This window comes from Mercenaria mercenaria, chromosome 10, assembly GCF_021730395.1.
Source record: "Mercenaria mercenaria strain notata chromosome 10, MADL_Memer_1, whole genome shotgun sequence".
NCBI classification, from domain to species: Eukaryota; Metazoa; Mollusca; class Bivalvia; order Venerida; family Veneridae; genus Mercenaria; species Mercenaria mercenaria.
Genome location: NC_069370.1, coordinates 53529143 through 53556198, shown reverse-complemented (window position 1 = coordinate 53556198; position 27056 = coordinate 53529143). Strand labels below are relative to the sequence as shown.

The 27056-nt window shown below is 35.1% G+C and overlaps 3 protein-coding genes across 3 annotated transcripts; all 3 read left to right on the top strand.

Annotated features, from left to right (window-relative positions):
• Positions 1–2547: 2547 nt before the first annotated feature.
• On the top strand, positions 2548–5075 carry LOC123561540 (uncharacterized). The gene is made up of 3 exons (XM_045353993.2): positions 2548–2842; positions 2998–3141; positions 4415–5075. Exons 1-3 carry the CDS (start codon positions 2638–2640, stop codon positions 4576–4578), a joined length of 513 nt encoding a protein of 170 aa, XP_045209928.1. The 5' UTR covers positions 2548–2637; the 3' UTR covers positions 4579–5075.
• A 1622-nt stretch (positions 5076–6697) lies between these two features.
• On the top strand, positions 6698–11054 carry LOC123561541 (uncharacterized). The gene is made up of 3 exons (XM_053516747.1): positions 6698–7319; positions 9061–9204; positions 10433–11054. The coding sequence occupies exons 1-3, from the start codon at positions 7115–7117 to the stop codon at positions 10594–10596; spliced, it is 513 nt and encodes a 170-aa protein (XP_053372722.1). The 5' UTR covers positions 6698–7114; the 3' UTR covers positions 10597–11054.
• Positions 11055–16640: 5586 nt separating this feature from the next.
• Positions 16641–24948, top strand: LOC123560299 (uncharacterized). The gene is made up of 3 exons (XM_045352515.2): positions 16641–17108; positions 22334–22477; positions 23195–24948. Exons 1-3 carry the CDS (start codon positions 16901–16903, stop codon positions 23350–23352), a joined length of 510 nt encoding a protein of 169 aa, XP_045208450.2. The 5' UTR covers positions 16641–16900; the 3' UTR covers positions 23353–24948.
• The last annotated feature ends 2108 nt before the right edge of the window (positions 24949–27056 follow it).

Genomic DNA, 27056 nt, shown 5'->3' with positions numbered 1-27056 from the left:
ACGACAACCCATCTCGACAGGGCAACATTTCTCCGGGAAGTTCGACGGGGTTTGTGGTTTTGTCGCTGCGACAGAACGAAAATGCCGAAATTTCAGAAATCCGCTACCATACAAGTGATGCAGTATTCACGCCACATGGCAAGTGCCACGTTATTCATGACGAGTTCCACATTTCTTTTTGAAATAATAGGAAACTGTTTTTGCATTATAACTTTTTAAAGATACTAAATTTTTGAGTCCCTAATAATTGTTGTCAAAAGCGCGTGCACATTTTTCTATATCAAATATTGTACTTGGCCTTGTAAAGTGATGTTGCCATCGTAGCATCATAATATTTGCTGAAATGTATTCGAAATCAAATATGCGTGTCTAAAGCGAATAGATGTTGTATTTCATCAATATATCTATTTCTGAATCGTACGAGGATTAGCCTATTTTGACGCATATTTTTGCATTCAAAACATAATTCAGGTTAGTTACAATTTACATAAATCCTTAGTTACACTAAACATGGCCTTAATTTGTGTCAACCCTGCTTTCTCCAGTATGAAAATTATTAAACGAAAGTGTTTTATTGATGTAAAAAGTGCGTATTTCATTTTATATAATATTTCTTATAGTCTCTCATATTTCTGTAAAAGTAGATTTCAACAATGACTGTATTGCATATAATTTTAAAGATGCTTTTATATATTATTTGTATCATGGAAAGTAAGACTTTAGCTTGCTGGCGGCATGTGATTCTGCCTTTGCGGCAAGTGCAGACCAGGCTGATCGTTGTCTGCACTGTTTGGTATTCAGTCAGTAACCTCTTCGGATAATGAATGGTATTGCCAAAATTGAATGAAGAACCAGTGCATTTTAGAAATTTAGCAGACTGAAGGTTAATAATTATCAGCAGTGGCCCAGAATTAAGGAAAAATGTAGAACTAAATAAAAACTGACCACAGTCACAATACCAACGTCATTATTCAAACAGACATGCACACATAGGTACAATATTTCGAATGAATGGATTGTCGCAGCTGCGGAAATGATATATAATATTTAATTCGCCATATTTTTTTTCCATTGAATATTACGACGTTCATTTTGTATGAATGGCCAAAGGAAAGGCGGCAAAGTCACGACAATGCTGCCGAGTGATAACTTGTTCGCGTTTTCGAGTCTTAAGTTAGTCCTATTCCGACGACGTCCGCAAAAAGAAAAACGTTCCTGTTGTTCCATCTAGTGGACTGAACGATCCGGGAAGCTGATTTAATGTTAAATGCAACAAAATGTGTGCAATTTATAACAAAATTGTTTACAAATGGAAAGGGAATATAATGAAAACATAAGAGATGAATTAATTTGTTTTCGGTGTTCTTTCAAAATGAACAACAGAATAGAATTAGAATAGGAAAATTGCCGACCCTATTCCGTCGTTCATTTTTCATGAACTTCGAAAAATATAATTCATTTCTTATGACTTTTTTTATCTTTGCCTAATTTGTCACAACCACGCAACCCAGCAATCATTGGGATTATCCGGGATAAACACAGCACATACATACTTAACTTACACTGTTTGTTCGGTGATTGAGGGTACTTTAAAGGATCATAAAACGTAGTCCAATCGCATTTTTGTTATGAACATAACCGATATTATTTTGTGTGTGTTTATTCCTATTTTCTGTAATTGTTTTCTCATTAATTTGTCATAGATCTGAATAATTGATGAACTCATGGGAAAAAATGATTTCCTCCCGTTACTGCTGTGACTATATGCGTTCATGTGTACTATTGAAAGTTATGATTTTTCTAACCATTTAAAAAAGCATATTATCCGGTAACGGAACAGGTGTTTTATCATTTTTTCACAGAAGATATAAAAGTTATTCGGACATTTAAAGATAACTCATTGGATTGCTAAAACAAGGTTTGAACAAGATTTAAAAAAAAAAAAAGAAGAAAAAAAAAAAAACAACAACACCGAATGTCAAGGTAACATCTCAAAATTCAGCTACATTGGGATCTTGTTTAAACAACCTAGAAGAACATTTTGCAATATTTCATCCTGAGCAAGCCACACCATAAAGAACTCTGTGAAAAAATCAAAAACAATATATATAGTTTTTTTTTCACAGAGTTCTTTATATAATATAGAACTGGCAGTGGTTTTCCGACAATGCCTCCCTTTCTGCTCGACCATCTTGCCATCATTACAAACTTATGCGTTTGATTTTAACATAGTGACATAGAAAGATACTTCAGGTAGAACATTCAAACCCACTAATCCCCACTACCAGCGACGGCACAGAGATTCTTTTTACATACCTCAGCCTAATCTTTTTTTTTATATTGATAGTATATTCAAAAGAAAAGTCCACAAAGACACGTATATGAACATTATTAAAGACATGTAATCAAGTGTAGCCTTTAATGTTGACAACCCCCGCTACCGCCATTTCAGAAACCTGTTCATTCGGACAAAAAGTCCTACGGTCCAGTGCATAGTTACTACGGACCTAAATAAATACCCGTCACCATTAGATATTAGGTGTATTTTTACTCCACATCAGGTTTGAATATTGCTTATTGCGTTTGAGACTTCAACAGCATAAGGTCGTAGCTGGTATTTCAGTGCGTGAATTCAAGATGGGTTTCGGACAATCGTCTTTATTTCTGAAAATCGGATTTATTCTGATTATAGTGGCTCTCGTAATCCAGATTTTGGGAGTTGCTTTACCATACTGGTATCAGAAAGAGTACTCGAGCAGTGTTAGTGCCAATGGTGGACTGTTTAGATTTTGTACGGAAATTTCAAATACGAAATCGTGCTCCAATATCGAAAATGCATCAGGTAAATTTTTAAATGCATTCTAAACACGAAATTCATTGAAGGGTCTCAGAAAATGATTTTATTTTGAACATGTTTTTCAATGAATTATCGAAATTTTAGTCACCACTGAATTTTTGAAATATGTACTAATTTATATTTACTTTTTGTTTTTATAGACTGGTGGCAAGCTGTTCAAGCGTTCGAGATTATTGGGCTTCTCATTCTGGTGGCTTCTCTCGTACTGTGTATTATTGTACTGTTTATCAAGAATGACATGAAGGTTTTGAAACTTATAAACTGGATTCTGTGCTTTTGTGCATGTGAGTATATTTGTAAGCTTCTAAAGGGTATGTATGCATGCAAAACACACAAATAAACCGCACCATGACCGTCCTATCAAAGCTGATTTTTCTTACTTACCCAGAATTTGAAATAAATTTTATATCTGACACTGAAATGAAAGTGTATAAAATGTAACCAGTCTTCAAATAGTTATACAAGATGCATGCGGCATACCGATTTTGTTCAACCAAATAAGTATAAAATATATTTTTCATAGCTCTATGGTTCAACATTTCAAAATAGTTTTGGCCATTTCAAACGTTTACTTTCAAGTCGATTTCTCCACATTTCAAAATTGTTTAAAACGTATATAATCATACTCTAGCAGAAGTTGAAATGTATGAAGTACAACAAATCTAAAATTCTATTTATATTAATTTTGCGGCGGACATTTTTTGTGCAACACATCATCATCGTTGTTCAGACCATGATACGGTATAACGAATGCTTCACAGATAGTCTTACTTAATACAAAGAGCTATAAAAATGTTTTATACATCTTTGCTTAAACCTCATTTCACATATAAAGTTATATATCATATATATAATTTATGCTATTTGACGTTTAATTATAACGCGAATATCTTTTTTTCTTCTTTTTCTTTTGTCTGATGTCCAGTTTTTATACCTTTTATCTAATGTTTCGCATTGCTTTGAAAGTTAAGAACAAATCTATGGAATACCTATATCTATTACCAAATAACAAATGATTAAAGCCAAATATTTAATGCAAATTATTTGATATTAGTAATTTGCTAATTTTCATGTTAAATGCTAATTGTCAAATTTTAAAATCTGTAATTTAATGATCTTTTTTCTGTAACGATCTTTTCTTCTATATGTTTAGTTTGTATAGTAAATGAAGATAATCTGCATTATTTACAAAACATGTCATGCTCTACCCCTCTGATATGAAGCAGAATCATGTTTTACCATTAATCAGAAAGTGACCTCTCCAGGATATTTAGAGAGAAAGCATACCAGCCACGTTTTAAACAATGTATATCCACAGGATAATTTTGCGCCTTATTAATATAACCATCAAGCAATATGCATTTGGCATTTATTGTTCCTCATTATGAATTTGGCAAGTGGTAACTTACATTATGTTAGCATTATCTAAATCAAACATTTTGCAATAAGCATATGGTAAGTACTAAAATATGATGTTTAGCATTTTGAATTTAGCATAGCGTACCGGTTTAACACAACAACAAAGAAAACTTTTCATAATTATTCTTGTCGTTCAAGGTGGCTTCATCATCATCGGTATCATCATCTACGGAGCTGAAGCATCTGGGGTTCTCGAGGAATACTCTGGGGCGTTTGCTATCACCATCATTGCTGGGATTGTGGCCCTCGTTGCCGGTGTTGTGTGTCTCCTCGACTGGATGGGAAAGGGGACTCCTGCATAAAGACAGACAGACATTGTAGAAAACATTTACAAATATGACGGACAACTATAAGAATTCAATTGACCTGAGAGAAAATTAATTAAATTAGAATTATTTAAGTATCTTATGATATGACATTTGAAAACAGCTCATCAAAAGTTTAAAATTTATAGAAACATTGAACTTACTTTCGGATGATACTAGTGAATTGTACTGGTGGTTTATACCGTGAAAAAAACCCACACAAACTTTGTCTCAAACTGAAAGTAATGCTTAGAATTATATAAATACTCAAACAGTAACTGTGATCGTATGACATGGTATAAGTGCTTACTTTTTTGATATAAAGAGAACGGTATTTTATAAAGCTGTGAGAACTTGTTACCCAACCCTTTAGCATTAACTGTAACTTGTGTTGCGTAATTGAGGTGTATTTATGGTGTAAATTAGGAATGCAATTAACATAAAAAATATTGTTAGAACATTGGTATATGAATAAATAGATTATGAAAGTGGAATTTCGTATCATGCTTATTCTGTTACTTTGGCAACAGGATAATTAACATGTAAGTTTCTGGGTTTACTAGTCTCAAGATGTATGAGTCACATGTCTTGAAACTGGGAGGTCGCATATTTATATTAGTAATCGTATATGAATAGTGACAACAGTATCTATAATAGCGACTTCATTGAAGCACTTGATGTAAAAGAATGTTTTCCCGTAAGTTACAAATTAAACTTAAGATGCAAAAGAGCATGATTTTAGCAGTAATTTTGTATTACATAATTTAAAATATATTAACTATCGATTTTCAAATTGAATTCGATATTCAGACATCATTCATGCATCTTGAAAACATATGCTAATTTCACACAAATCTGGAGATGAAAGGCCCGTTTCGCTATGAATTTTCGGCCAAAGTTAGTGTTTCACGAACATCATCTCATCCGAAGAAAGATAAGCTGTTGGTGTGCCAGAAAATTGAATTAAGGTACTGGACCCCTAGTAGTAATGCTTAAAAAATAGCATTTGCCTGGTATATTCTTAAAGTTGACCATGTTTCGCATTGAGTTGCAAATTTTAAACAACTCTAACCGTGCCGTTTTTTTGTTGTAAATTTTGTATAATTTATGGTATTTCCTCAAGCTGAAGTAGAGACAAATTTCAATGTGAGGGCCACTATCTAAAACGTTTGCAGAGAATTCGTTACAGCATTAATTTTGATAAAAGAAACATAAAACTATTGTTAAACAATTATAAAACACAAAATAAAACTGTAAATATCTTTTTTTTTTTCTACGGTGCCTCAAGTAAATAGATTTTGAAAGAAGTAAAAACTTAGTGGAAAAAAAAAGAAAATATGGAGAAAATTTTGGTCCCAGTGGGGCTTGAACCTATCGCCCTCCCGCCCTCCCCACAGCCCCGAAAACTGCAGTCAAAGTAGGTTTATGGTAGGAATGAATACTCTTCAAAAAGGAGGTACTCTATTACGGGTCCAATACCTTAATGACTCCATTGTTATGATTACCTCCCATCACTGCTCCGAGTATACATTCGTTCATGTTCAATATTGAAATCCATTTAATTATGCATATTCTCTTACTGAAAAGCTGTTTTATTTGTTTTCACATAAAATTAAAAGTTTTGTGGACATTTAAAGATCAGTTATCGGATAACGTGTACAAGGCATGAACATTATATAAAAAAAGAATGGCAAGGTAAAATCTAAAAAAAAATCAGATACATCGAGACAATGTTTGAACAGTCTGGAATAACATTTTGCAATACTGCATCCTGAGAAAGCTACAACATGAAGAATTGTAGGCAAAACGTACATAGGACCATGCAGCTTCACCCTTGCCACTACTTTTCAATTCATAGCAAGATGCTGGAACAAACTGCCAGTTCTACATGTATGTTTATATTTATTTATATTTATATTTTGGTTTTACGGCGCACCAACACAGTATATGTTATATGGCGCCAAACAAGAAATCAAAATTTGTAGTCCTGTTTGGCGCCATATAACCTATACTGTGTTGGTGCGCCATAAAACCCAAATGTAAATATAAATAAATATAAACATACATGTAGAACTGGCAGTTTGTTCCAGCATCTTTACCATCTTGTCATCATTACAATTTTAACTGCCTTGCACCATCATAGTAGCACAGAAGGATGCATCATGTATAACAAACGCACCCACTCTCTAATGCATCGCTTCATTTACATTCTTCAGTCTTGTCTTTTTCCGCTATTGATAGTATAATCTTATGAAAAATCCATAAAGACATATCTATGAACACTATTAAGGACATGTAATCAAGTAAAGTCTTCAGATTAACGACACCCGCAACCGTCTGTTAACAAATTACTTCATTCGGAAGAAACTTATACGGCCCAGTGCATAGTTACTAGGCACCTAAATAAACACCGATCTCAAATGAAGATTCTTAAATATATTTTACCCAACATCGGGTTAGAAGAGTGCTCATAATTATTCGAGATCTCAACAACATAACCTTGTAGCTGGTATTTCAGTACGTTTAATTTAAGATGGGTTTCGGACAGTCGTCTATGCTTTTGAAGGTCGGGTTTATTCTGATTATAGTGGCTCTCGTAATCCAGATTTTGGGAGTTGCTTTACCATACTGGTATCAGAAAGAGAACTCGAGCGGTACTAGCGTCAATGGTGGACTGTGGAAATATTGTTCAGAAACCCTAAATGTGAAAAAGTGCATAGATATGGAGAATGCTGCAGGTAAACCTTTAATAGCTTATTTTTGGAAGGTGATATATCAAAATCACCTTCTCTATGTATCCGCGCAGAATTTAATATGGACAGCTATTTCGTATCTATTCGATGTACAATGTAGTTCAAAGCGCAATAATTTACCAGCTCTAACAGGCCGGAAAATGTGGCCTACTCTATTACCTCCTTTGAGGCAGCCGTGGACTTGATCACAAACTTACAAGAACTCATAGTTCAACATACTTTGAATATATACCAGTGGCGCAGTAACTATCGGCTGCGTGCCTTTACTTAACATCTTTTTACTTTACAGGGGGTTTGAATGCGTAATTATATCACCAAAACGCAAAATTGCAGTATGATATTGATACTAATATAAATCACTTTCCATCAGTGCTGTACTCAGTATCTATGTTATAATGCATTCTAAACACGAAATTCGATGGAGAAGTCTCAGAAAATGATTTTATTACATATTTATAGTGAATTATCTAAATTCTAGAGTGAAATATGTCAGATATTTTCGTAGTTAAATGGGTGAATTTAGTCAAAACAAGAAATAAAAGGAAAATTTGTTTGGTTTACATGCAAGATCAAAATATCTTTCACTCATACACACCGTATCTTCCATATTTTCTGGTGGACGTTTGAATCTGGTGTTCACTTGTGAACTTACAATGGAACAACAAATATCCCTTTTTTCTAATATTTTAGAGTGTTGGTAATTATCACTCCTACTCCCGTTAATTTAAAATCTACATGAGCATTTTGATATAACTGTATAGGCCCAGCACATGCTTTGAAAAATGCAAACATATTACAATATTCATATTTTCGTAATATTTTAACACAAATAAAACGTGGATCTAGTTTTCAAAGCTGTTTTGCATTTTCACCCATCCAGAAATGCAACGGACCTCTACGAGTATGATGACGGTATTTGACACTTGAATTCGACTGTGTAAACATTTTTTAATAAATTTATTTAAATTCAATTTATTGTGGCTTATGTGGTTAAGTCATTAGTTTGGTAGAAATACGAGTAGAGTTTGTGCAATGTTTAACAGGCTATAAATTTTAAAAAGTCATGTGAGTATACAAGATCACATTTGTTTACTTTCAAATGTGGAAGACAGTTTGCTTCGAAACATTTCTTCTCAATATTTGAGCCGTATAAAGAGAAGTTTACACTTTGACAAATATTCCGCCAACTAGAAGTTTAACCAGTTACACCATGAGATCAAATGATTACATGAACATATGTTTTTTCTTACTCTTTTTGTGATGTGTAAAATGATAATCTCAAAAAATATGATAAAATATCACAAAAAGATTAAACACAAGAAATGGTTATTTCTAATTATATGATATTTGCTTGCATTTTTAACGTCTGACAAACAATAATAAAGTTTCTCAATTCGAATGTCCACTGTATATCACGCACGTATATAACTTGTGATTTTTTTCTGTCCAAAGGCTTATAAAATATAACATGAAATCTCATTCAATCTCGTGGTAACTATATAAGATTTCGTACATCAATGGAAACGCTTTCTTTGTTCTTTTCTTAATAATTAAGCACCCATACATTTGATTTATTAATCATATTTCTAATCATATTTCGTTGTGTAAAGGAAATCGCCAGCGAAAATGAGTTTGTCGACTTTTTCAGTGCCATAATCACCACTGAATCAGACTGGTTTAACTCTTTGAAATATGTACTGACTTATATTTACTTTTTGTTTTATAGACTGGATTGAAGCTTGTCGAGCGTTCCAGATAATTGGACTTCTAATTCTGGTGGCCTCTCTCGTACTGTGTATTATTGTACTGTTTATCAAGAATGACATGAAGGTTTTGAAACTTATAAACTGGATTCTATGCTTTTGTGCATGTGAGTATATCTGTTAAGGTTTGAAAGGGTAGGTATGCATGTAAAACTCACAAGTAAAACGCACCATTACCGCTTAGCTCAGTAGGGAGAGCGTTGGTCTACGGATCGCAGGGTCGCGAGTTCGATCCCCGGGCGGGGCATATGTTCTCCGTGACGATTTGATAAAAGACAGTGTGTCTGAAATCATTCGTCCTCCACCTCTGATAATTCATGTGGGGAAGTTGGCAGTTACTTGCGGAGAACAGGTTTGTACTGGTACAGAATCCAGGAACACTGGTTTGGTTAACTGCCCGCCGTTACATGACTGAAATACTGTTGAAAAAACGGCGCTTTAAACCCAAAACAAACAAACAAACAAACAAACAAAAGAAATGTATGGAATACCTATGTAAGGTTGATGCGTCATGCTAAAATGCCAAATACTTATGTTATCAAAGTCTTAATGCTAAACTGCAAATATTAATCACCAAATGACAACTGCCAAATACTAGTATGTAAAATATTTGCTATTTGCTATATTTGCCTACTGCCATGCCAAATGCTTCTTGTCAGATTCTTAATTTATCATTTAATGCCCTGTATTTCTGTATGTGTAGTTTTGATTGTGAATGAATGTAACCTGAATTATTTAAAATAAAAATATATCATGTTCTACCCTCTGATATAAAGTAATAGTACGTTCCACTATTCATCCGAAAGTGTCCTCTCCATGATACTTGGTTATTATCACGTTATTTATACTGATTGCCAGCGACGTTTTAACCCTTACCATATTGGACACGATTGCGACCAGTGTAGATCTACACTGTTCGCTATTCAGTCAGTATCTTTTTTGTAAGCACCCTTTTAACAGCTAATGGTGTTGTCCAAATTAGAAGATGAACAAGTTCATTAAAGTACTGTGAAATAATTAATATTCGTGGGGGACTAATTTTCGTGGATTTCGTGGTTGAGTCCATCCATGAAATCTAATCCCAACGAACAAGTAAAATTCCCATTCATTTTATGTTCAAAAGTTGAAATCCACGAATTCATATCCCCACAAATTTGCCGTTTTGAACAAAAGCATCTTAATTAAGCATTGCACAATAAGCATATGGCTAGTCTTATATGATGTTTAGCAATTTGACTTTGGCGTAGCGTACCGGCTTTTTTACACACCTACAAAATCAACTTAAACGTATGACATTACTGAAAACGTTTCATATATTTGTTCTTGTTATTAAAGGTGGCTTCATCATCATCGGTATCATCATCTACGGAGCTGAAGCATCAGGTGTGTTCGAGGAATACTCGGGGGCGTTTGCTATCACCATCATTTCTGGGATTGTGGCCCTTGTTGCCGGAGTTGTGTGTCTCCTTGACTGGATGGGCAAGGGAACTCCTGCATAAAGACAGACAGACATTGTAGAAAACATTTACAAATATAGTGGACATCTATGAGAATTTAAAAGATCTGGGATAAAATTATAATTAGATCAGGTTTATTTTAATATTTCTTGATATGACGTTTGAATAAAGTCCACCGAAAGTTTAAAATTAATAGAAACATTGAATTTACGTTCGCATAATACTACTGAATTGTACTGGTGGTTTATACGGTGAAAAACACAAACTTTATCTCAAAAGAACGTAATGTATGGAATTACACTATCTATGATCGTATAACTAAGTATAAGTGTTTACTTTTTAATATAAAGAGAACGGTATTTTATAAACTTGTGAGAACTTGTTACTCAACCCTTTAGCATTTACTGTTGTTTGTGCTGTGTAAGTAAGCTGTATTATATGAAATAAATATAAGGAAACAAATTTTATTGTTAGAACATTGGTATATGAATAAATAGATAAAGAAAGTTGAACTTCCTATTATGCTTACCGAGTTATTTAGCACGGGTGCAAGAATGGTCTACCATGCGTCCTTAGACTTTTATTTCACAGGTACCAAATTGTTCGAAAAGACCAGCTCTTTCAAAATAGGGGGCCTCCGTGGCCGAGTGGTTAAGGTCGCTGACTTCAAATTACTTGCACCTTATCGATGTAGGTTCGAGCCTCATTCGGGGCGTTGAGTTCTTCATGTGAGGAAGCCATCCAACTGGCTCACGGACGATCGGTGGTTCTGCCCAGGTACCCGATCGTGACGAAATAATGCTCGGAGTGGCACCTGGGGTCTTCTTCAACCATCAAAGCTGGAAAGTCGCCATATGACCTATAATTGTGTCGTTAAACCCAAACAATTCAATTCTTTGAAAATAAAAATTGTTCCCATGAAAAAGCTCTTTTGAACTACATATGATTTCACTGTTTCCATGGCAACCGTTCATTGTTTGAAAGGACAACCATATAATTGATAATATTTCATATCTTGGTCAGTTTCGGAGGTGAAATGATAAAAATGGTGTTAAAATGGAGCTGAGACATTGGTCTTTTAATATCAGTAAAATAAGAATTCAATGCCCCGAGTGAGCTCGAACCCATATTGGTGAGGGGCAAGTTATTTGAAGTCAGCGACTCTAACCACTTGGCCATTGAGGCCCCTTTTATGCATCTTGAAAAACATATAATGATTTGACACAAATCTGGAGACCAAGGGTCCATCTTACGACGACTGCTCGGGTCAAAGTAAAGTGTTTCACGAAGATCATCATCCGTACATATTGCTACATTAATTTTATAAAATGTTAAGACATTAAACACATTGTCTTGGCCTTATATATGTCACAGTCAATTTGTAACTAGATACTTGTTATTTCTCATTTTCTTCCTGCAAAGCATGTATAATTACCATCATGGAAATACAAAAGAATACAATTATTTTGTGGTGCCTCTTTAACACCATACCACATTGCACAAACCATATACCATTACACACGCCATACAGCAACATATATACCATACAGGACGACACACTCACATACAATATTTCACACATAATACAACACTTTACACATACATCACAATGCAGCTCTTCATATGCCATATATTACTACAGACAACATACAACACTTCACACACCAAACAACATAACATATGTTATAGTATCAATAACAGATTATACATCTTTACATGCAACCAAAACAATACTGCATACACCACATACCACTATACAGACCATACAACAATACATTACTTTATATATCACTTTACATACTAAGCAGTATAGAATACGCCATACATCACTACATACACTATACAACACATTACTACATACACTATACAACACTACACACCACTCTACAATACACTTACTATAAACACCACTATGCGCACAATACAAAACTACACGCATCACACAACACTACACACACCAAGCAGTATAACACTTCACACACCATGCATCACCACACGACACCTACACACGGCGTAACAACACACACACACCGTATACCACTACACACAGCAAATAGCACAACATACGTAATACAACACATCATTACATACACCATAGACCTACAACACAACGCACACCAAACAGTGCTTTAAGAACGAACCAGGGACACCGTCTGCGAACACGGGAATTTGCTATTAGTCTACGTCTTTAGTTTAATGTACATATTAATGCACCTACAATTAACGATCACACGAGTTTACTTATGGAGGCTGTATAACACTTGTCACAAATAATTATAAGCTCAATGTGCGGAAATCACCAAGAAATATCACGTCAACGATGTCATAGGTAGTTGCAGAGATCTCGAAGATCATTGATAGATTTCCAATCGATCTCTGCATCACCTACTGAATTCATAGAATAGTGCGGATCATCAAAGGAAATGGAAAATGAGTAATTTTGGGTTTTATAGGTAAAACATTGTATAAGTTCTAACCATAGTAATATGTCGCTTCAGGACCAAGGCTATTTTAGCGTATAAAATGTACTTGTTCTTTTAACGCTTTCTAGGGTAGTTCTGTGCGTTTAATAAACCAGAAGTAATGACGTAACGTCATTTATTCACCCGAGTATAAATTTATTTAACAAATAATCAAGGCCTTCGCGATGTTTATCGTCTGATTTTCCACGGTTCAGAGTTCAGATGCGTAGGAATTGAACCACGAGGACGTTAGCCCGAGTGGTTAAATACTGAAGCATCTGAACGATGAACCGTGGTAAATTAGACGATAAATCACAAGAAGGCCTTAATTGTTTTTATTCTGACATACTCATTGATATATTTTAATAAATATTATACTGGACTTCATTTACGCGAGGAGTAATGTATCGGACATCATGCGGCAATTTGACGTTATAATTAACGTCACAATGCTCTCTTACCGGTCCGCGCGTCAACCGTTTTTATCGTAGAATATACAGAACTTGATTTTCTTCTTTGTTTAACTGGAAATCAAATCAAGCCATGTTAGAATTAACAAATAATCAAGGCCTTCGAGTGGTTTATCGTCTAATTTATCATGGTTCAGAGCTCAGATACGTAGGAATTGAACCACGAGGGCGTTAGCCCGAGTGGTTAAATACTGAAGCATCTGAACGATGAACCGTGGTAAATTAGACGATAAATCACAAGAAGGACTTGATTGTTTTCATTCTGACATGCACATTGACATATTATAATAAATATTATGCTGGACTATATTTACCCGAGGAGTAATGTATCGGACGTCATGCGGCAATTTGACGTCATAATTGACGTCATAATGCTCTCTTACCGGTCCGCGCGTCAACCGTTGTTTATCGCAGAATATACAGAGCTTGATTTCCTTCTTTGTTTAACTGGAAATCAAATCGAGCCTTGTTAGAATAAAATATATATGATATTAAAAGAATTTGGCACGTTAAACGATTCCAAATAATGTCTGGCTGCGCCCTCGTGATATAATTCCTTCTCACCTGAACTCAAAACAATGATTTATTATCCCCCGCCGATGAAATCGGGAGGGGGTATTGAAATGGCGTTGTCCGATCCGTCACGTGCGTGCGTCCGTGCGTGCGTCAGTCCACAGCCATATCTCAGTAATTAGCTGGTAGAATTTCATGAAACTTTTTGATTGGTCGATTTTCTTTAGAGTTATTGCCCTTGATTTAATGAAAAATGCCCAAAAATGTCCGTCCGCAGCCATTTCTCAGTAACTATCATGTAGAATTTCATAAAACTTGAAATAAACATGCATCAACATACTGCGATGATGCCCGTCAAGTTTTTTTTTGATTGGTCTATTTCCCTTAGAGTTATTGCCCTTGATTTAATGAAAAATCCACGTCTGCAGCAATTTCTCAGTAACAAGCTGGTAGAATTTCAAGAAACTTGAAATAAATATAAGACCAACATACTTCGATGATGCCTGTCATTTTTTTTTATAATTGGTCAATTTTCCTTAGAGTTATTGCCCTTTAATTGTTTAAAAATCTACATATTTGTACATAACAAACCAACCAATTGGTAGAATTTCATTAAACGTTTTCTATGAACATTTATTATAAAGATGTGAAGTTAAGTTGTGTACCCACACCTGGTCACCACCTTGCCTTGGTCAAACCCCCCCCCCCCCCCCCCCCCCCCCCCCAAAAAAAATTCATTCCTTTTCAAACCTTCGATGAATATTTATCAACATGCAAAGTTGTACCATTCCCCCACCTCACTCCTCCACCCAGCCATGCCCACCATCCCAAGCATGCATCACCCCCCGCCCCTCCCCCCCCCCCCCCCCCGATTTTTTTAATTTTTAATTTTCCATCAATATTTATAATCAACATATGTTTTGTACCCTCGCCCAGTCACCCTTGCTGCTCTGCCCCCCCCCCCCCCCCCTCCACACACTCACACACACACACCAAAAATAGCATTCATTTTCGTTAAATTGATTTTGACTAATGAAATTATTTGCCTCTTATTAACATCCTTAACTTTTTGCTGGATATATTGTTTTGCCGTTCCTCACCACAAACCCTTTCGGCGGGGGAAACCAATTCATCGAATTTGCTTGTTCAGCAACAAATCACTAAATGAGATATATTATTTCTTAATTGAAATGTAAGCTAAGTTTGACAAAGATACACAAAATAGACCTTTTATAAATGCTTAAAGTGAAATCAATCATTGTATAAACTTAAATATAACAATTTTAGGGGATAACTACATGTATCTGATTAACTATTTTTAAGACAGACAGACATTTTTATTTCAAATCAAATAGGCTAAAAAGCCCATGATGACATACATTTGACACAAATACAATAGCGGACAGTATACAAAACAAATATAGTATTTCAATGACACATACTAATATAGTAACATAAACATCTTGCAAAACTGACATTGAGTTTAATGAAACACTATTTTCTGAGGAAAGTACATATATTCACCCGGAGAAGGCCGGTAAGAAATAGAAATAAGTTATCAAAAATAATGTCATAGCAGAGTGCATTTCAAATGTATTAACCTTACAGCGCTTTTAGAAACAGCAGTCATCGAAATATGAATATATCATCTTTTTAAAATGGTCGGTGTAAATCGATTCATGATGTAGTGTAAGCCACAATTGTATTAGGAGCTATATAAATGTCCCCAGTATAATTTTTTCGCCAACGTACAAACACTTTAGTAGATTCGTCTATTCTTCTAAAAAAAAAACCAAACTGGTTTTGTAGGCTAAAACAGCCCAAACGTTTCTTTCCAAGACATCTATATTGATGAATATGTGTACTTCCCGACATGTATATCACGGTCAGTTACGACAAATGATCCGCGCCATGAGAAAACCAACATAGTGCGTTTGCGACCAGCATGAATCCAGACCAGTCTGCGCATCCGCGCAGTCTGGTCAGGATTCATGCTGTTCGCTTTTAATGCCTGTTGCAATTAGAGAAACCGTTAGCGAACAGCATGGATCCTGACGAGACTGCGCGGATCTGGATCCATGCTGGTCGCAAATGCACTATTTTGGTTTTCTCATGGTGCGGCTCATTTGAATTGTAGAATTTCAAAGTATTGTTGAGTTTTCCTTGTCTTGTATCACCTACAGTTTTCGCCCCCAAACTCTCATGATCATTTACCTTGGTTCTAGATCCGAGCCTATAAATGTATTTTAATTCTAGTGAGCAAATTGTAATATGTGAAATTGTCATATCAAATGTAATGAGTAGGATATTTGTATTCATTTGCTATTGGTTTTAAATTTTTTTAGGGTATTTGAATTCATTTGCTTTTGTCGCTCACATGTATATGAGTTATAAACACCTACGGTATAGATACAAATAGGGTACGTGTTGACAGATCAGATGCAAAAGTGCACGTGAATTTTACGGGGAAGCATTAAAGTTTTGTTCTGGCTGTGGGCCAGCATAATTGACGCAAAGGATAATACCCTTGCTTTGAATATATCTAATTAATCTTGTATTTTCCGTCACAGATGAATGAAAATTAACAAGTACATTGATTTATCACCAGCAGTAAATTATTGATCAGATTGAATGATCCGTTCTATAGCATCCAGCGGGACACTAATACTCAAAAGAAAAAAATTCCTCACGTCATTTACCTGTTTCTATGGACAATTAATAAGATGCTGTAAACATATATAAACAAACCGGTAAATGTGAAAATAGCTGGCAAAAGGAAATAAATAACATTACAGAAATAAGGTGATCAACCGATCAAACTTTGGGAGTGCGACGAGTTAAATTCTTTGATATTTTCGTATTCTAATTTTGGTCACGTACTTTTTTGAAGTTTAATTTAAAATGGGTTTCAGTGATGCGACACTTTTTTTAAAGATAGGATTCGTTTTGCTGATAGTTGCATTAATTCTACAGCTGCTAGGAATAGCCCTGCCGTTCTGGTATTCGAAAGACTACGGCAATTACGAAAGCTATGGTGGACTTTTCAGGGGGTGCCATGAATCGTCAAGTTCGAACACTAAAATATGCGCTACGTGGAAAAATGTTACAGGTTAGTAATGTTAAAAATGAAAAGAAATATTGCTTTTACATCTATGACGGATTCAATAATGAATACAGTATGCAGTATAGTTTACAAACAATATTTTGATTATTCCTTTCGTTTTTTTTTTTTTGCCATTAGAATACTGGCTTGTATCAAACTGCCGAAGTCCTTAACAATCCTTGTTTTAATCCACGAAATTAAGTCCAAACAATTTCTCTACAAATAGTCGTTTGGTTGGAACCAGAGGGACTGGTATAAACACGGTTATTTTCTTGAAAATTAACGCTGATTCCCCTTTTCCGCGTTTGAACAACAAACGTTATTGTGTGTTGATTCATAAAAGCTTTTCTCTGATGCTTATAAGGTACATTATTTGAAAATATTTTTTACATGCAACTAAAAAGAAATTTCTTAATTTTAACCCTCATGTCAGGGAAAGAAACCATTTTCAAGGATATGCCATCGAGTTTTGCGACCTGTTTTTTATGCAAGTCAGTTTTAAGTTACTAAAACAATAACAAATATATTCAAAAGTTCATAAATCTATGACTACGTCATACTATAAAAATAACAAAGTTACCTACCGGGTAGTATATATTTCGGGGGCCTCCATGGCCGAGTGGTTAAGGTCACTGTCTTCAAATCACTTGCCCCTAATCGAGGTAGGTTCGAGCCTCACTCGGGGCTTTTAATTCTTCATGTGAGGAAGCCATCCAGCTGGCTCACGGAAGGTCAGTGGTTCTACCCAGGTGCCCGCTCGCGATGAAATGATGCACGGAGGGGCACCTGGGGGTCTTCCTCCCCCATCAAAGCTGGATAGTCGCCATATGATCTATTATTGTGTCGGTGCGACGTTAAACCCAACAAAAATAAACAAAATAGTAAATATTTCAAACTATGGAAAACCGGTTCGCCATTTTAAATTACCAAACGGTAAATGCGATATGCTTAATGTCAAATATTTGATGATAAATTCCAAGTGATATATTACTTTTCTGATATTTTACTTTCTAAAATCTAAAAAAAAAAAAAAAAAAATACTATAGATGCCAAATACTTTAATGCTAATAATCAAAATGATTAATGTTAATTGCCAAATTCCTCAGCTCTCTGTATTCAATGATCTGTATCACTTAATAATGCATGTATGGAAGTGTATGGTTATTGCCAAATGCTAAAGGCCAAACAGTTAATGCTAAATGGTGATTGCTAAATGCATACATGTCAAATATCGTCTACCGAACGTCGTCAACGGTGAATGAGGTACACTATTAAAATGGTTACTGCTCAATGTTTCTTAAGATAGAGAGCTGAATACATGTATACCATTGGGTGATTGCATCTTTTAAATAGTAAGTGCCCTTTATGACAAAAGTTTGTCTTTGTAAAAAACCTTTTTTTAAATCTTTTCATAGTAAGCATCGGTCTCAAGGTAGCATGACCGTAAAACATGTTGATGGCAATTAGCATTGAATATTTGGCATCAAGCATTTGGCTTTTAACAGTACGTAATATATGGTTTGTATCAAAATGTATTTACAATAAAGTATTACACGTAAGGCATTGGCATACCATGTGAATGCACCTTTCAGGTATTTGTAAAGATATAAGGTTTATCAGTCTGATTCGAAGCAAGTGCATGCGAACATGCAACCGGAATCGTTCGCTATTAAATATCAAGAAGAGGCAAAATTTTAAACGGGGCGGATTATTTAATTATGTATTCATCCACTGATACATTCAATTTTTAAAATAAGCGCTTTGCATTGGGCAGTTTCCATAACTGCGATTTGAGTGCCGTTATTTGTATAGGGATTTGGCAGGTTTCAAATGTGAACGCATTGTAAACACGCGCCACGCTTGGTTTCAAGTGTGGACACCTTGGAAACACGTGCTTCGCTTGGTTTCAAGTGTACTCACCTTGTAAACACATATCTCGCCGAACTGTCAAATGTTAACACCTGGGAAACACGTTTCAATTGGTTTAAAGCGTTAACTGGAGACTTTTCAAGCCATTTGTCTGGGATCGGTAAATTTATTTTTGCAGTTAGACCATGAACAAAAGCTACGGACATGATGTAACTCGAGGAATTTATAGTCGATAAATCAATATAACGCAAAATGTTAATCATGATCGCTTGATTTCAGGTATCAGTTCTGCGTGGTGACTTCATTTCCCACGGTAAACGGTATTTCCCTTGAGCTCTGCTTGCATAGTCGCGTGACTTTTTTTTTTAATCCTAGAGACGGTATACATGTTTGAATACAGTGATAACACCACCAGTAAATAAGCTAAGAGTACAAATACGTTAAAAACTCTATAAGGAGACTTAGGGCATAAAATAATGCAAAGATATTTATGAATAACGAATGTTCAGCGTTCTTAGATTTTTTTTTCAGTTTCTGACAAAGCAAACAGGTTTCCTTCTGTCATAGATGCTATGTCGGTACAGACAAAAATAAACGACAGTTGCTTGATATCAGAATAACATAGATATCCCAATATTAGCACAAAATTCAATTTTGTATCAACCCTTACCCTGCTAAATTTCTATAATGAACTCGTCCGTCTTTCATTTTGAACAGAACCATTAACTGTTAAAAGGGGGGCTTACCAAAAAATATACTGACTGAATGGCGAACAGTGCAGATCATGGTCAGACTGCACGGATATGCAGGCTAATCATGGTCTACACTGATCGCAAAGGCAGAATCAGTGGTGCTTGGCATATTAAAGGTTAAAATAAGGTTTGATTTATGTCATATTTTTCGGCGACGCCGTCTAAATTCGTTTTCGTTACCTATGCCACGTGACTTCAGTTTGCAAATCAAACTACTTGATAACGCATTATAGATAATTTATCAAAATGGAAGGTTTATGCAACACTCTGCCTGATTGGACGAGAGTGTCAATTTCTTTCACTCTGTTGATTGTGCTACGCTGAGTGAAATGTAGACAAAACGTTTATCCTAAACGACGCTGTTCACAGTTTTAAAGCTAACTTTGGCTCAGTATATTTAGCAAGAATATTGATATATCTCAAAATGATAAGTAATTTTAATAAATATGATAATAACCTGTTAAAATACCAACATATATCAAATTAAAGAAAAAGCTGAATACGGTCTGCGTATCACATGAATAAGGGTGTGATAAGAGTCTTTTATGTATAGAAGTGCTTTTTAAAAGATTTTCCTTGTTACAATTGTCGTCTGTATATGAAAAGGTTTCTTGCTTTTGTGACTTATTCAGATTGCATATTAAAATGAGTACTTGTTTGCTTTGATATATTTGTTATAGATTATTTAACTGATTTATTATATATGAATATTTTTCTTTAGTATGTAATGCAAATATTGAACTCAGTTGAAATCTCTTTTATTATATATATGCTATATAATGACTGAATCTAATTACCCTGGAATGAAGGTACGCTGCATACAATTAAAAATTATCTATGTGATATGACTACGGTCAAACTTTGCTTATGAAACAGAAATATTGAAATAATTACAATTGTATGTTTTGCTTGACCTTCACCTTTTTATAGGTGTGACGTCATTGTCCAAAGATTCATGAATAGCGAATATGCTTTTTGTTAAAGCGGGATCAGTTGGCCTATTTTAGAAATAAATAAAAATAATCTTAAAAAAGTCCTTTAATTAATTTTTTCTCATGTATTCTAATCAAACTTGATTTGTAGCAATTTTATTAGGCCCGCAGCCAACTTTGTTCAGCTGGGACATTTGACCCCTTTTAGAGGCTGCTAGAGCTAAAACTAGAAATGCCTTTATACAGCGTCTCATGAACAGCTTGGTGGATCTTTGTCATACCTGGTCTGGAGCATCATTATAAGGTCCTCTTCCAAACTTATTTATATAGGAACTTGAGCCCTATTAGGGACCACTATAGCTAAAAGTAGATATGCCTTTCTTCGCATTAACCACTAAAATGTAATGGATTTTTATCAAACTCGATGTGTAACAATATCGTAAGGTCTCCTGCTATTTTGTTACAAATGGGGATAGGGACCAATTTAGCTAAAAATATAAACACGTTTAATGACCTCTTCTCATGAACCGCTTCATGAATCTTCATCAAACTACTGCTGTAAATATTCGTCTAAGGATAAACGAAACAAAATTGCAACCCTACGAAACCTTTGCGAAAAATTAAAAGAGAACCATTTAAATTGTTAAAGTGCGGTGTTTAGTTTTGCAATTTGAAAAATGCTAGATGAAAGATGAATGTTAGATGAAAAATTCATAAACTTCTTTCCTTATTACAATTCGCCGACCATCATTTTTAAAGATATTTCTTGTTTATTTTTGTTCTTCGGTATTTATGATGCCTAGACTGTCTGTTTCTTCGCATGTCCAGTAGAATATGATAGCAATATAACAATCAAAATGAATAGCCGTAAGTCACAAAACTTTTTGAAAAAAAAAGCAAAACATATTGGTAAATTAGGCACTATAACTAACTGAAATATAAGTAAACCGGTACAAGAAGTACTAAATGGTGGCACTAGAGCACGAGGTTGTCTTGGATTTCAAATCCATTCTTTGTAAATGCAAAACTTGCTTAACTTCTTACTTAACGTACAAACATTTTCAATGGCACTGAAGTTATTTCTGGAATTTTGACCATATCTACTTTAACAAACAACAGTCAAACATAAAATGTGTCACAGCTACGGAATCACCTAAAGTTAACGTAGCTAATAGTGCAGACAATATACCATCTGAGGTACTGAAAATTGTTACCCATGCATGTTTTGAAACAGGTCAGGACCCGTTGTTGTAGGCAGACTGCTTTATCAACCCTGCTGTGACGATATAAAAGTGTATATGAATCTTTCGCTGGTTGAAGGTGCGGATGGAAATAGCCGGTGTATGAAAGATTGTTACATTCGCTCGCATTTTATTCTTTTCTGTGCCATGCAATTTGTAAATCCGTGCAAGAATGATGCAAATATTGTTGAAAAAGCTACTTGAAACGATGGTAAAAATAGTAACAGGCAGAATTTGGCGCAAGAAAAAGTACAGTGAAATTACCGTCTTAAATGTCTTCAGACTGAGTAACCTAGAAGTTTTATTATAAGCATGATTTTTGATATCTGTCGTTACTTTTACAAGTGGAAGCAAGATTATTTGAATGTGATGCAGTGTTTATATTAAAATCTATTTGTATCTAATTTGCTAAAGCGAATAATGATTTTTTTTTTCAGACTGGTGGGCTGCAGTGCAAGCTTTTATGCTGATTGGATTCTTCTTGATCATTGGGGCGCTTGTGCTAAGTATAATTGCTGTTTTCATCAAGAGTGACATGAAAATACTAAAGCTCATCTGTTGGATCCTCTGTTTCTGTGCGTGTAAGTACCGACGAGGCAAAAAACACGGGACCAACATAGTGCGTTTGCGACCAGCATGGATCCAGACCAGCCTGCGCATCCGCGCAGTCTGATCAGGATCCATGCTGTTCGCTTTCAATGCCTATTGCAATTAGAGAAACCATTAGCGGACAGCATGGATCCTGACCAGACTGCGCGGATGCGCAGGCTGGTATGGATCTATGCTGGTCGCAAGCGCACTATGTTGGTTTTCTCATGGCGCGGCTCATACGTTAAAATTTTGTCATGTATAACAGAAAAAAAGTAGTATCAGACATGAACACCAAAGTTTTGTCAGGAAACATTATTCATGTACATAGTTATTAACGCAACTGCATAGAGATTTATGTCAGTAATGCAAGTCGCCATATGACCTAAAATTGTGTCGGTGCGACGTTAAACCCAACAAAATAAAATAAAATAAAATGTCAGTAATGCTATTGTCACCAGGATTATTTTTATACAGTTTAAGAAACGGATGCGGATTAAAGCATTTATATGCCTAAAATTAGGACAATATTTGACATTTACTATTAAATAATTAAACTTATTAAGTAATTAGAAGTTCGTAATCGTCTAATATTGGATAAACAGACTAAAGTTATGATTCAATATTTGCCAATGATTATTTGTAAGTTAGAGTAAAGTAACAAAGATACCTATTACGTTAATAAGTTTGTAATTATGTTGTCATTATAGGTGGATTTATCATAATCGGTATCATCATCTACGGGGCGGAGGCAAGCAGTGTCTATGCAGAATATTCAGGAGCGTTTGCAGTAGCCATCATCGCCGGAATCATTTGTCTAGCCGCCGGCATTCTGGTTCTGCTGGACTGGATGGGCAAGACCATGTAAAGCATTCAGTCTGGCAGTCGTCATCAAATTTTATTAATCACAAGTACCTTGGAAGGATTTCAGTAATGTATACAGCTGCATTGGCTTACTTAATGTCATCGATTAAATTACAATAATCAGTAACATCATCTCTGTAATCTGCTGATTTAAATTACCTTTCCAGTTATTCATGTTTATTTATGATTTCTTTGAACATAACCAACGACGGTGAGTCATTCAAAATTCATTCAAAATGAAATAAGAAAGTGATAGTGAGTATACAGAAATACTACAAACGAATCGAGAATATCTTAGATAATTGATAAATTGTGGTAACATGTACAATTGAAACTGATTATCTATCCAACGTACTTGTGAGGTCGTCATTTTTATAAAGTGTTACTCTTTTTTGTACATTTCATCGTAGACGCTTGAGTGATTTCCCTTTAGTTTGAAAGTGAATGAGTCTGTGATCATTAAAGCAACTCATAATTTCATTTATATTAAATCACATATAATATGAACGAGAGGCACGCCTTAGGGTGAATTAAATGTATCCATTTTGAAATAAAATCTGTTACATGTATTGTATCTTATTTATGAATGGTTTAATGCATGTTTGTAATGGAGAAAAATGTACAAACTCACTTTTAATTAATTGGTTAAAGAGGAATAACTCTGAGAAGACTGGCAGATTTAGAAGTACTATAGTTATATTTGCTGAACTTCTCGACAGTGTATAAGTGAAGCACAGAAAATTTCGCTTTAGATAATAATCTACTACTGTGCGAATTGATCAACTTGTGTAAGTGAAGCGCAGAAATTCTTAGATGCAGCTTTAGATAACAGATGCAGCCTTTTGCTTTAGGTACTCTACTACTGTACGAATTGACTAACTTGTGTAAGTGAAGCGCAGACATTCTTAGATGCAGCTTTAGATAACAGATGCAGCCTTTTGCTTTAGATACTCTACTACTGTACGAATTGACTAACTTGTGTGAGTGAAGCGCAGAAATTCTTAGACGCAGCTTTAGATAACAGATGCAGCCTTTTGCTTTAGATACTCTACTACTGTCCGAATTGACTAACTTGTGTAAGTGAAGCGCAGAAATTCTTAGATGCAGCCTTAGATAACAGATGCAGCCTTTTGCTTTAGATACTCTACTACTGTACGAATTGATCAACTTGTGTAAGTGAAGCGCAGAAATTCTTAGATGCTGTCCTTTTCTTTAGGCAATATACCTTTGCACAAAACGGAAGTAGAAATAGCAAGTGTCGGGAATGAATGCTGTTTTGAAGCTGTTGTTATTTTCACATTTTCGCACAATGTAACCTGGGTATAGCATATTATAAAGAATATATAACACTATCAAATTCCGAACGATTGTGTAACGATACTATATGGTCAGTATATACATATTGAAGGTCACTTTTATATGGTTTCTAGTCAAGTTATCTAATACGCGACTCTTGTTAGTATTTCAATAAGATAATCCTCGTCTCACTGTACATAGTTTATTGTGGTTACTACTGCATAATGCTAGGGTTTGTATTATTTATACAATGGTGTGACAGACTGTAAGACTATTCTTTTATTTACTGAATAAACTCTACTACTATTTATTTATATTTATCATTACGTCCATTTTAGCGGTTGTCACTACATATTATCATTTCTCAGAATGAACTAACGTAGATGTTTGTTCCAACAGTTCGTCGCACCTGTCCAAATCGTAAAGTCCATCAAGGCACGTTCTAATTTGATCCTAATCCTTGATTATTGAATATTCTTATTGTTTAAATGGTACACTAATTTTAACCACAAAAGTTGTTCAGTATATTTTCTGTAGATTTTATATATTATTATAACATAACATTTTTTGAAGAAAAAAAAAAACATTGTAAACAAAACTGACGTTATAAAGACGTCGCTGACGTGGGTCGCAATGCGCACACCCTACTTAATTAAACAAATTACCGTAGCACGAATTTGATGCATGGTAACAATTTCAAATATGGTACATATGTAACAGAGACATTATATTTCAAAATGATACTTGTGACATCTTTTATGGCTAGTTTTGAAAGTTACGACAAAGCATCTAGCAGGTGTCGATGATGCTTGATATACATGCCCGAATTGGACTACACACTGGGTTTAATTTATATATGAGCCGCGCCATGAGAAAACCAACATAGTGGGTTTCCGACCAGCATGGATCCAGACCAGCCTGCGCATTCGCGCAGTCTGATCAGGATCCATGCTGTTCGCTTTCAAAGCCTATTGCAATTAGAAAAACCGTTAGCGAACAGCATGGATCCTGACCAGACTGCGCGGATGCGAAGGCTGGTCTGGATCCATGTTGATCGCAAACCCACTATGTTGGTTTTCTCATGGCGCGGCCGCGGCTCATATATACTTCGAACAAACGTTAACTGGCGTAAGGTGCAATACAATGGTATTCTACACTTGGCTGATGTATCAAATGATAACCAAGTTAAATGAAATAGATTAAATGTATCACTTGTAGTCAAAATATAAATACTTCAAAATAGATTCATTATTCCAAAGTCAATAAGCTTCAATTTATTATGAACACTACAAAGAAACATCTGACTGTGCCTTTTAGCAACAGGAGAAGTTAATCGTTTTGACGATCTTTCAAAATATAAAGGGGAGAAATGACATAAATATTGGCAAATGTAGGAACTGTGACCGATCTATTTCAATTTTTGACACGTTTGAACGTCTGAAGCTTAGAACATAAAATATCTCGATCGTGATGAAAATCAAAAAGGCTCATTTATTGAATTTCAACTCCTCTAACTAAAAACTCCTTTAACATTTAAATAACATTCAAATAAAAAGGCTGTGCCAGGCGGATAGATATGAATAAAACAAAACTTAACTTGTTTCAAGACATCATCAAAATAGGAAACAAATCCGCTTTGTCGCTTACGATAACGTGGCCAGTTCGTAAACATCCACCATCCTTGTATAGTACCATTCAAAGAGTTTGCCTGAGTTTGAATAGGGACATTAGCTCGGGTATTACAGAGACTTTCAAGATCAGTTTTTAGGTCAATGGCAAAAGACGGAATGGGTTCTTCGAAAAAATTACTCAAGTAGGGACGGGCACGAGCAACCTTCCGCTTGTTAAGAACTCGACCTTTATCGAGCTCGAACAAAATCTACAGCGTTAGTGCCAGCTTTGATTTACAATATTGGAATCAAAATAAGAATACCAAAGCAACAAAATAATGTTTAAATGTTATTATGCGATATTGGCATCAATACCAGTAATAACTTGAAATATAACTTCAAACTGTTCGTATTAATGAGGCAACTTCGAGAGCTGTACTCGACCAAGATAAATGGTTAACTGTATGAAGGTCCTTTGCCTCGTACTCGGGGCGAAAAGACGCTTGTGTAAGTAACATATGGCTGATGTCAGCTACATTGTCAATAAGATATCCTTTGCCTGCCAGTACAGATTTGTTTTATTGCATTTATATTTGATTACTCTGCACGCCGAAGCTGTTGCCAGTCATTACCGATCAATCGCAGGCCCAGCGGCGACCATTGACCTATTGCAGAGCAAGATTAAAACTTAGAGATAAATGTTTTGTATTTTTGGTTGTTTGGATATTGGTTACTTCGTCCGCTTTCCTTTGAAACTATTTTTTTCAGTACGAAGTGGATGAATTCGTGGTAAATTTCACGA

What these genes read in the sequence shown, in the direction of transcription:
- LOC123560299 (XM_045352515.2), top strand. Translation starts at nt 16,901, where the DNA reads ATGGGTTTCAGTGATGCGACACTTTTTTTAAAGATAGGATTCGTTTTG. An exon ending in TACGTGGAAAAATGTTACAG is followed by an intron (nt 17,109 to 22,333) that starts GTTAGTAATGTT and finishes TTTTTTTTTCAG; the next exon opens with ACTGGTGGGCTGCAGTGCAA. An exon ending in GATCCTCTGTTTCTGTGCGT is followed by an intron (nt 22,478 to 23,194) that starts GTAAGTACCGAC and finishes TTGTCATTATAG; the next exon opens with GTGGATTTATCATAATCGGT.
- LOC123561540 (XM_045353993.2), top strand. Translation starts at nt 2,638, where the DNA reads ATGGGTTTCGGACAATCGTCTTTATTTCTGAAAATCGGATTTATTCTG. An exon ending in CAATATCGAAAATGCATCAG is followed by an intron (nt 2,843 to 2,997) that starts GTAAATTTTTAA and finishes TTGTTTTTATAG; the next exon opens with ACTGGTGGCAAGCTGTTCAA. An exon ending in GATTCTGTGCTTTTGTGCAT is followed by an intron (nt 3,142 to 4,414) that starts GTGAGTATATTT and finishes TTGTCGTTCAAG; the next exon opens with GTGGCTTCATCATCATCGGT.
- LOC123561541 (XM_053516747.1), top strand. Translation starts at nt 7,115, where the DNA reads ATGGGTTTCGGACAGTCGTCTATGCTTTTGAAGGTCGGGTTTATTCTG. An exon ending in AGATATGGAGAATGCTGCAG is followed by an intron (nt 7,320 to 9,060) that starts GTAAACCTTTAA and finishes TTTGTTTTATAG; the next exon opens with ACTGGATTGAAGCTTGTCGA. An exon ending in GATTCTATGCTTTTGTGCAT is followed by an intron (nt 9,205 to 10,432) that starts GTGAGTATATCT and finishes TTGTTATTAAAG; the next exon opens with GTGGCTTCATCATCATCGGT.